The sequence below is a fragment of the Nuphar pumila genome, chromosome 6 (genome assembly GCF_984573655.1).
Source record: "Nuphar pumila chromosome 6, dmNupPumi1.hap1.1, whole genome shotgun sequence".
In the NCBI taxonomy this organism is placed as follows: domain Eukaryota; kingdom Viridiplantae; phylum Streptophyta; class Magnoliopsida; order Nymphaeales; family Nymphaeaceae; genus Nuphar; species Nuphar pumila.
In genome coordinates, this window is record NC_143254.1 from 28,601,207 (window position 1) to 28,612,567 (window position 11,361).

An 11,361-nucleotide genomic window follows, 5' to 3' on the forward strand; every position below is an offset into this window, starting at 1 on the left:
CAACAGGCTTAGCCAGCACGACTAGGTCTTTGATTCCGAGGGTGGTCTCCTCGTCCTTCATGAAAAAAACTAATTGATATAGGAATTTTCTAGAAATGAGTTAGGGAGGAATCCTCCACTCGAAGAAGTGGAATTGCCCTAATTTTCATTCCCTTGTTTATTTCAACCTACTCCCCCTCCCACCCTTCTCTCTTCTGTGATCGACTGAGTGACTGATAACATATCAGATTCCCGATTGATTGTGGTATTCACTATAGGTAGGAAGGAAAGAGGGAAAACCACCAGTCTGTGGTCGCAATCTATCAGTAGTTCTAGGGGAAACTCATCCTCCCCAGTCCAATTCATGCAACACCCAATCTTCATACCCCTCTTAAATCTTATGATGCAAGTTGTTTTGATAAAAAACTGACCTTATAGACAAATTCAGCATGATCAGATTAATAAGAAATGACCCTTGGATCGCCTTTTTGTGATAAAAAAATGATTTTTTAAATCACAAAATTTTGTGTTTGTCAACCATTGATTTTATATTCACCAAAAAAATCTTGCACACAAGTTGGATTTGGGCAATTTGAATGATGATCTTCACTAAATGAATGACATAGATCACATCCATAGAGTCCGATATGATTTGTTTAAAACAACTTGCATCAATGAAATCCCAAGGGCTATGAAGATGGGGATGAATGGAGCCAATTTGTTTTAATTGACGGCCACCAAGTAGCGCCCCTTCGTTGGGGTGGAACTGGATAAATTGATCCACTCTCATCGATTTTTTGTCCGCTGGTTAAAATACAATCAGTTGACCTATGCCCTGTTTGCAGCATCTTAACATAAAACTATAAGTCTTCTGAGATTACTTAGCTTCAGCCTTGCAGTGAGGGATGTACACCCTATTTCAAACTCGGAATGCCCCTTAAAACCATGCATAAGCTTACAAATTATCTGTAAAGCATTTAAAATCTGCAGGGTTTGTTATTTACATTTGAGGCCAGCGGAAAACTATCCCTAAGGGGGTGTTTGTTACACCCCCACCCAAGGAAAGCTACTTTCTTTTGAAAGGGAGCGACCAAGAAAGAAAATGCTTCTCCATGGGGGTGGTGTGAACCCATTTCGATAGAAAAGATGCATTTTGCATTTATTATACGAACTCTACCATATATTTTTCATGTTGATGTTTGTTTTGCTCACCCTAAGAAAGAAGCCTTTTCCTATGAAAGATGGTCTTTTTTCATAGAAAATTGCATTAAATAAATGTCCTTGAGAAAATAAGCATGAAGAGTGATAGCACATGAAAATAATTAAGCACAAGCTTGCATCAAGTTATAGAGAAATTATAGATGGGACACAATGTCCACCATAATAACAAATAATAGTGGTTTTATCATGATAGTACATTTGCATCGACTATATCTTGTAAAAAACTGAATTTTTATTTTACATCTTTCATCTTTAATTCATTTTCATAATTTTATTTACTTCTGCTGATATTTCACAGATAAAAAAGGGAGAAAAACAAACAATTCAATTTCTCACTCGATACTGTTGTTTTGCTGTGTAAACTTTGTGCCACTATGACAAACTTGGCTAAATTAATTTCTCAACATCAATATATTAGGGTTCATTGCCTTGTATGGGCTAAAATGCAACAGGCATTGTGGGGGCACAAATACTATATATACATGAGAACTGAAAGTATGGGCATTTCCAACACTTTTTTTTTTCAAATCCAACCATGTGCATGTACTTGGCATGATGAATTTGCTAGGAATCAACCATTGGATCGTGTATTTTCGATAAAAAAATATGATTTTTGAATGCTTGAATATTTATGAAGAATATGAGTCATTTATTTTAAAGCCTTACAAAAATCTCATTTATGCATCAAATTCAGATGATTCAAGAGTATGTTCTTATGAAACTAAGCATGTAGATCACATCCATATGGTTATATTCAAGAGAAAAGAAAACAAATTCATAAAAATTGTGGTTCACACATTAGTTTTCATATTCTAGTGACACACACACACACACACACACACACATATATATATAGTAGAGCGTAGGTGTTTGAACATTAGGTATTAGGTGCTTGCCATATGTGCTTGATGAGTTTTTTAGGTTATTTTATTTTATTTTTAAATTTTGACTGTTCAGTTGTTATCTATGTACTTGATTTTATAGGGATCAGCTCTTGAAGTGTTGGATTCCGACACATGTATGTGTTTTTATAAGGTTCAAAAAATCAACAGTCCAAAATCTTTATAAAATTTTGAGCCTCTAAATATCATTTTTTTATCGAAAACACATGATCTAGGTGTGAATTCCTCATAAATCGACCATGCCCAACACATTTATGGGGTTGGAATTGCGAAAAAAACACCAAAAGAGTAGAAAATCCCATCAAGCACGTATTGCAAACACCTACGCTTTATATATATAGTCATCTCTAAATCATATAAGAACTAGGACAAAGCAAAACTACCAAAGAGATTAAATCATCACCAACATGAAAATTTTGAAGAAAACAAGCACAGCACTAGGCCTCTTTATTTAAGAAATGAAGCCATTACATGATAACAGAACACAAAGACACATAAACATGTGAACCATAACACACTAAAACATAACTAACATGAACCTAAAGATTCTTATGTAAAAAAAATAACCTAAAGGCACTAACACAAAGCCTTAGGCATGTGGATCTAACTCATGGAGATATCTGCTCAAGAGGCTAAAAATTTCCTACATCATTATTTACTACTACCAAACCTACTCATCAATGTTCCACATGAAGCATACCTCTCTCCCCGACATACTACTGTTTGAGATTTCTCAAAGTCCCTCTGGTACACTTCCGAGTTCCATGGGTTCCATTACTTCAAAGATCTTCAGGTTCCCCAAGGTTTGTATGGACTCAGGCAGCTTATCAGTGTCGATTTCATTAATGTAAAGCTCACTGAGATTCTTCAAATTGCCAATTGAATCAGGCAATGTTTTTATTATCTTACAACCATTCAGATCCAATCTCTCAAGCTTGGTCAAGCTACCAATTGAGTCTGGTACTTCCTGCAGGTCCTTACACCATCTCAAGCAAAGGGAGTGAAGGTTCAGCAATAGGCCTATAGAGTCAGGGAGCCTTTTGATTCTTGAGCCACTGAGTGTGAGCTCCTTCAGCGACACCAAGCCACCCAGTTGCTCGGGCAAAGCACTGAGCTTGGTGCACTGGAAGAGGTTGAGGACCTCAAGATAACTTAGTTGGCAAAGGCTATCAGGCAGCTTCTTCAAGTTGGTACACTCAGTCATGTCTAGCTCAACCAATCTTGTGAGAAGTCCAATGGATTTGTGGAGTCGACCAAGTAGTCGGCAGTGCTTGAGGATCAGCTTCTCCAGTAATGGTGTGCTGGAGAAATCGGGAGTGGCCTTGAGATGCTGACAGTAACTCAGGTCAAGAATCTTCAATGCATCAAAGGTCTGCCAAACAAATAGTTCTTGCATAAGGAGCAATCTATATAGTATAAGAAGGGGTTATATAGGCATAGTTGGCCAACCAAGTAACTGAGAGAGAGAGTATGGTGGTACATACTCTTATTTACATGGATTTAGCCAGCAAATGTTAGATCTAACCATATGAACACATGGTTTATCGTAGTTTACTTAGTATGTAGGATGTTTTAACATGTCGAATAAACCACTGATTAGATTTTTGAAATGGTGTAGACCCAAGGGGTTTGGCATAGTGGGATGGGGCCTAGACCATTTGACCGGCAGTCTAGGTTCAAATCCCATAGGCATCACCGCCCTGAGTAAGCCGAAGCTTGGCTACTCCCTGGGGTCAAGGGGTTATAAGCCCTGGGAGTTTTATGCTGACATGGATAGAGACCGTTAGTATGGTAGGCTGAGCCAGCACAGCTAGGTCTCTGCGCCTTGGGCCGTTTCCCCAAGTTATAAAAAGAAAGATATGGATGGTTTAAAAATGGTATAAAGCATCGTATTAGAGTCAACTTCAATACACAAAGTGTTTTAAGCAAGTTAGAGGATTATGTGCGTCTGATTGTGTGCGCGATCAGAATTTGGTGCGAAAAGAGTCTTTAGAGCGACCGCCGTTAAAAGCCCTCTTTTTCTACACTTGGCGCAATTGTGCATGCAACCTCCATTCGACATTTTTGGGGTTCCATGTTATGCTCTCTCGTCTCTCTCTCTCTGTATATATATATATATATATATATATATATATATATTCACAAATTTCTTTTTGCAGGAAAAAACTTTTGTTTGTTTTCCTTATGAATGTTTTTAATAAAAACTATGGTTTTGGAAAGTGGCCCGAGTCAAATGAATGAACCGAATCCGATAAAAAATCAAAGTTGAGTCTTACTGGTTTTCAAATGGGCCAAGTTTAGGCTTAAAACGAGTTTTCTGACTTCTTAACTCGTTTGGGGTACGACTCGGACGGAGTCACCGAGTCAAGTCTGCAGGTTTCCCAACTGTAGTTATACATATATATATATATATATTCAATACTTGCACCAACCTTCTCTGCTGACCACCAAGGCTTCCTGCTTACACGAACAAGCCTGCTGTAAGACAAGTCCATGGCCACAACTTTCTTGAGATCAAAGTCCCATGGCAGGCACTTCAATGGGCAACCACGCCATTCTAACCATTTCAACTCATTAGGCATGTATCTGAATTCACCTTTAATATTTGCAAAGTTGGCACGCAGCAGCCTTAGATTGGGAACCCTTGAGAAAGATTTTGCAGACAGGGTCCTCTCCGCATTCACTATTTCAATGCCATCAATGTCTCCTGTCCCCTGGTCATGAAACATAAGAGAAGGTTGGAGCACATATAAAGCAACAAAAATCAAATATATTTAAAGCGCTGTGTGTATCAACCCGCGCAGTGCAATTCATTAGATACTTTTTATGAATGTAAACATGGATACGTCTGAGGATACGGGGAGACAGCCATTTTTTATGAAGTTTTTAATATGAATTATATATAAGGGATACGAAGATTGGATCAAATTTAAAAACTTGGCCGGGGATTGAATTACTTACCTTGTTATTGTTTAACACATCAATCACTTCCTCATTGATCCATAACCTGCTGTGCATCCCAGGCTCCAAGGGATACTTCTCTCTCACAATACCTCTTCCCATATCTCTTATCTGATCATGCATGTCAAGTGTGTTGCAAGGACCAATCCTAATAAGAGATTTGTGCAATAGGATCTTAATGGCTAAGCTTGCAGAGAGACCACATGCCTGCCATATATCAATTGCAACATTCAAATCCATCCCAATGAAGAAGCAAGCGATATCAAGAAATATTCTCTTCTCTTCTTCATCAAGGCCATCATAACTTATCCTTAACCTCTGCTGCAGATCAACAAAAGGGATGCGCTTCAACTTATCCAACAGATCTTGCCATTCTTTTGGGCTCTTGTCAAATAGAAATGAGCCAAACACTTCAAGTGCAAGGGGAAGCCCCCCAGTCATTGCCACAACTCTATCGCAGAGCTCTTTGTATTCCTCCAATGGTTGGTCCCTTCCGAAGGCGTAGCAGCAGAAGAGCTGAAGTGATTCGGCATGGTTCAACTCCTTTGGCTGGTAGATCTCGCTTTCTTTTATCTTGTGCACATTGAGCACATGTGCATCTCTTGTGGTAACGATGATCCTACTTCCTGGACCAAACCAACTACGCTTCCCAACGAGCGCCTTGAGTTGCTCTTCGCTGTCAACATCATCTAGTACAATTAGTACTTTTTTGTTGTAAAACCTTTCTTTCATCATTGAGATCCCTTGGCTAACATCTCTTATCTTTATTTCATTGTTATTTAGGATCTCAGAGAGGAGCTTCTCTTGCAACCAAATCAAGCCCTCATGTCTCATGCATGCATCCCTGATGTTTGGTAGGAAGATGGCAGCATCAAAGTTGTTGCAGATTTGGTTGTAGATCACCCTAGACAGTGTTGTTTTGCCAATTCCCCCCATGCCGTGGATTCCGATCATTTTGACACCTTCAGCTTCGATGTCTATCAACTTGATCACGCTCGCGATGCAAGAATCGATTCCGGTGAGGTGTTCAACCACATTCAGTGGTGCATTATTGAACTCATTCAGTACTTTTTTAACAATCATCTGGATGAGTTTGGCCTCATGCCTGCATGTTTCAATTAAAAAAATAAATGCTCATGGAAACTACACATAATTTTTCCATTGAAACCATTCTTAATTTCAACATCTTATACCAAAAACTGAAGAAAATAACAATGGTAGCAACGAAAAAACAATGGCAACATTCAAAGGCAAGTGTCATCAGAGAGAGGACCAGGTGCAATGTGGTTGCACACTTTTAGCGTGCTGCTGCGCCTGATCACCCTCCATCTTTGAAACACAGACTGTTAGCTGTATGGCCCAACAGCAAATAGAGGGTGATCAGGTGCAGCAGCAAACGAAAAGTGTGCGATCACATTAATTGCACCTGATCTTCCCTCAAAGTCATGTGGAATGTTTTGATGACGACGAACCCTTGGAAAACCCCCAGTGGGGCCCCACGACCACCCTGCCTTACGTGATCATGTGGAATGTTGTATAATAAAATATTAAACAAAGTTCACTTGCAATTTATTGTAACGAAACTAATCTAGAAAAGAATGCATCATCACCATAAACAACTCGAACTACAAGCCAGTCTAGAAATTAATAGTTAGGCACAGCACTAAATGACAGAGAGAATGCCAGATTTAAGCTGCAATATCAACGAATGGACATGGGAAACTGAATCCTTAGGATCCCTATTTTAGAGCTGGCCGGTATCACAAATATCATTCTAAGGAAAATTTCATGGTGTTTTGAAAATTCTGGTTTTTTCTTGAGACAACCAAAGGAACACATCAGTGTTTATATAAAATTATAAATAATACACTATAAAAATTGTTTTTATAGTGTTAATATCACACTAAAAATAGGATATTTTCTGAATAAACGATGTTTTTTTTACAGAACAAATAATTCATAAATAATCGAAAAATTAAATATAAGCCAACGGAAACAGTGATGACGAGAGGTCACCACAGAGTAGAGAGAGAGAGAGAGAGAGTACATGGAAATAAACGATGGTTTTAAAATATCAATTTTTTGACATTTTATATAAGACTGAAAAATTCACCATAGAATCACAAATATTTTCAAAATATTGGTGATTTGCAACGTAGGAACTAAACATGGTGGTAGATGTTTGAAGTAGAAATCGTTAAAACTAGCACCGGAATTTCGGGAAAAGATTCAATGATTGACGGAAGCAGATCAGGTCATGCTGACATCGTGGCCATCCGATTTGCATTTTAAAAAGCTCAAAAGTCTACAAAACCACGTGGCATTCATCCAAAATGCAAACAGACGGCCACGATGTCCGCATGAGCAAAAATGCTCATGTTCAGCATGACCTGATCTGCTTCCATGATTGACCGTGTGCCTTGGAAAAGGAGGTATTCAACCCAATCACTAACAGGCACAGCCCAGACCAGAGGTTAGATCAGGTACAATCACGTTGCACACTAAAAGTGTGCCACTGCATGCACCTGAGAGCCCACCATCTTGCTGGTGGGCCCCACAGCTGACTGGCTGTACTTATGTTGTATATTGGCAGCCTCTTAAATGCATGAGCACATTTTTTATGTGCAATGTGATTGCATCTCATCTACCTCTCCCAGACCTTCCCAGAGCAGAAGGTGTGGTCATATTGTGTATCATCGATCACTTGTTATATTCAATCATCACCACACATCTCACTCGAAAAACCCTAAGACATGTAAAAGTAGAGTTCACATACATCATCGATTCAGGGTGGTGATTGAATATAACGTCATATTCAATATGACAATAACTGCTCACGACATGTCCCACTCGGGAATGTGGGTCTGGCTGTCAGTGATTGGACCGAGTACCTTGCAAGATACTCGGCTCGATTAATATTACATCCCTCGAGAATTCCTCGTGCGCATGAATGCAGATATGAGAGAGAGAGACAGAAAGAGAGATTACCCATTATCTATGTTCTTGAGATCATAACCTGCGGACTCTGCCACCTCCTCGAGCGCCCTCCTCCACTGCATGATCGTCGGGGCATCGAACCGCTGCTCGTGGATCTGGAAGGGCTCCTTGAAGGCCCCCCTCTGGAACCTCACGTCCGTCGGGTCTATCCCGTAGAACACCGGTATCATCTTCTTCTTCAACTCCACAATCTTGGCCAGCTCCGTGAGGCACCACGCCGATTCCGCGTAGCACGTCGACATGACGACGATGCACAGGGATGACCTCTCGATGGCCCTCCAAAGGCTCTCTCCGATCTTCTCCCCTCTACTCAGCCCCTCATCGTCGATGAACGTCCGCACCCCCTTCGACACCAGCGCCTGGTACAGGTGCCCCGTGAACCCTTTCCGAGTGTCGTCCCCTCTGAAACTCAGAAATACCTCACGCTCTTCCCTCGCAGCCGCAGAAGAACAAGAATTAGTAGTGGTAAAAGAACAAGAAAAAGCTGGAGGCAAAATGTCCATGCTGCATGCAGGTAAATCAATAAAAGAGTCTATGTATGATACAGTAGCTGTTCTAGACAAGGTTGAAATACAAGAAGAGATGGTTAATATTGTTGAATGCAAGAGGAAGATATGAAAGAGAGTGACTCTGAGAGAGAGGGAAGGATGGCCAATGGTGAATCAGTAGAAGAGAAGCGGGCCTTATTTATAGGGTTTGGAGGGGCTGAAGACGACAAGCCTTGGTTTCGTGTTTCTCGTGGTTAAAACTCGTAAATGCATTGGATGACAGGCTTTGGAGGGGAAGGAAACGGCCGTTTCATTCCTAGAGAGAATGAAACGCATATTTCTTCTGACTTCTGCCAGCGACTTGGCGCCCATTCTCGACCGATGAATTCAATTCATTCTCATCTTCGGCTACGTCTCAGACGTCGGCGGTATTTTTAAAATATCGTTATTTCATCCTCGATGTTTTCAAAAGCACGTAGTACTCTCTCTCTCTCTCTCTCTCTCTCTCTATCTATCTATCTATATATATATATATATATATATATAGAGAGAGAGAGAGAGAGAGAGAGAGAGAGAGAGAGAGAAGGTGCTCCGGGAGTACCTAGAAGCTGTTAGATTTTTAAATTCCTTGAACTTTTTTGTTGATCAGACCCGACCCTGTAGATATGAACTATAAGCATTATTTGAGTAGAAACCAAGTTTTGGATAATATGATTATAACGTACATGTATATTTTTTAAGACCTTTAAAAATTAACAGCTCATAATGTATCAAAATTTCATGACTTAAAAAATCTTATTTTCATGTCCTAAAAACATTATCCAAAGCATGATTTTTATCAAATAAACTATGTTGAGTACCTCTATAAGGTTTAATTGAGATGATCCAACCTACAACCCTGATTTCTAATATATAGGTATATATATAGAGAAAGTGGTATTACTATTATATTATTATTAATATATATTATTACTAATATATATATATATATATATTAGTAAAGCTAAAAAAAGTGATATTTGCAATGTTAGTGTGGTAAAAATGTGTGATCCAAAAAAATTGAAAAAGACCATACAATATAACAAAAATGATGCTCTTCTTGAAAAACCTTATAATTTTTTAAAATCTGATTGTGTCCAAAACCACAACTTTTTGACTATAAAAAGACTTTTTCACCATTTGCACATGCAAATTTCCTCTTTTATTTACATTTTTTCTTTGAAATATGCGAATTTCCTCTCAAAATATGAGAATATGGTAATGTCCTCCCAAATATGCAAATTTCCTCCCAAAATATGCTAATGTTGCATTGTATTTTGTGATTTTCTCCCAAATATGGCGCTTTTGAAGCAACACTAAAGGCTTTAGTGGCAAATTTATGGGCCTTTAGCTACATGTCAAAAGCACCACTAAAGCTTTTAGTGGCACTTTTGAAGTGTCACTAAATGCCATCACACTTTTGAAGTGTCACTAAAGTATTTAGTGGTGCTTTTGAAGTGTCGCTAAATTTTCATCTTGCTTTTGAAGTCAGTTTTTTTCAACAAACTCTTTTTGCTAAAAACTGCATAAGGGGCACATGTAGGAGGATGCTCACAAATGTGTGAGGACATTCATAAATGTGGAAGCATGCAGGAAGACATTAGCAAATGTGTGAAAGAAAATTCATAAATATGAGAGGAAATTCACATATTTTAGATATTTGAATGAGAAGTTCACATATAAGAAAAAATTCGCATGTGCCAAGGGTGAAGAAATTCTTTTACAGCCGAAAAATTGCAGTTTTGGACATCGGCAGATTTTCAAAATTTGTGGGGCATTTCAAAAAGCATATCATTTTTGTTGTACAGTACGGTTATTTTTTGAAAAAAAGTAGTTTTAATTTGAATTTGGTAAAATTAGAAATGTAGCTCTATAATTCATTTATTCTGTTTTTATGTCTTTAAAGATATAGCTTATACCCATAATGCTTACTATTTCAAATGTCATCCTTGTTTGATGCTTGTATTCATCAACATTTTTCGGTGCTGCTTCCATAGGTGTTTGTCTAACATGTAGGGGTGTTCAGGAACGACTAAGTCCAGACTTGTGTTAGATCCATCAGAGTCAGGGTTTAGTAGCAAAAGAAGGGGTCTAGTTAAGTATTCAGATCTGGTTAGCATATGAATCTGAGTATAATTTAGGAAATTTATTACCAAGTTCAGTTGTGAGTCATGCGACCCAAGTTCTATTAAGTTTCACAAATTTTCAATGCAAAAAAACATGAAAACTAGCTTAGTACTTTACATGGCATGGACTGGGTTTGGTTTATATGATGTTCACAGAACCCAGGTACGGTTTTTCTTATGAATGATTAGGGTCGACCTGGTTCCATTTACAGTACCAGAAACTCCTAGTAGGATATGGGTTTGCGCCCCCCCCCCCCCCCGGAAGTCCAACCCATTGTCACCCCTATTAATCGTGTCTTTTAACATATATTCACAGACTTACTGTTTTTGTTAGCCTATACCTTCAAGCCTATTCTTTATTTATATGCATTCTCTTTCCTAGTTATTACAAACCTCTCAATTGGTGTCATTACACACACACACACACACACACACACACACACACACACACATATTTTGAAGTCAGTTTTTTTCAACAAACTCTTTTTGGTAAAAACTGCATAAGGGGCACATGTAGGAGGATGCTCACAAATGTGTGAGGACATTCACCTGCAAAGGTTAGGCCATTCATAAATGTGGAAGCATGCAGGAAGACATTAGCAAATGTGTGAAAGAAAATTCATAAATATGAGAGGAAATTCACATATT

General features: G+C 38.7%; 1 protein-coding gene across 1 annotated transcript; it reads right to left on the minus strand.

Moving 5' to 3' along the window:
- Positions 1–2,835: 2,835 nt before the first annotated feature.
- Positions 2,836–8,563, minus strand: LOC149834494 (disease resistance protein Roq1-like). Its single transcript, XM_090009381.1, has 4 exons — positions 8,052–8,563; positions 5,064–6,168; positions 4,535–4,816; positions 2,836–3,474 (listed from the first exon to the last, which is right to left on the minus strand). Exons 1-4 carry the CDS (start codon positions 8,561–8,563, stop codon positions 2,836–2,838), a joined length of 2,538 nt encoding a protein of 845 aa, XP_089865507.1.
- Between the last annotated feature and the right edge of the window lie 2,798 nt (positions 8,564–11,361).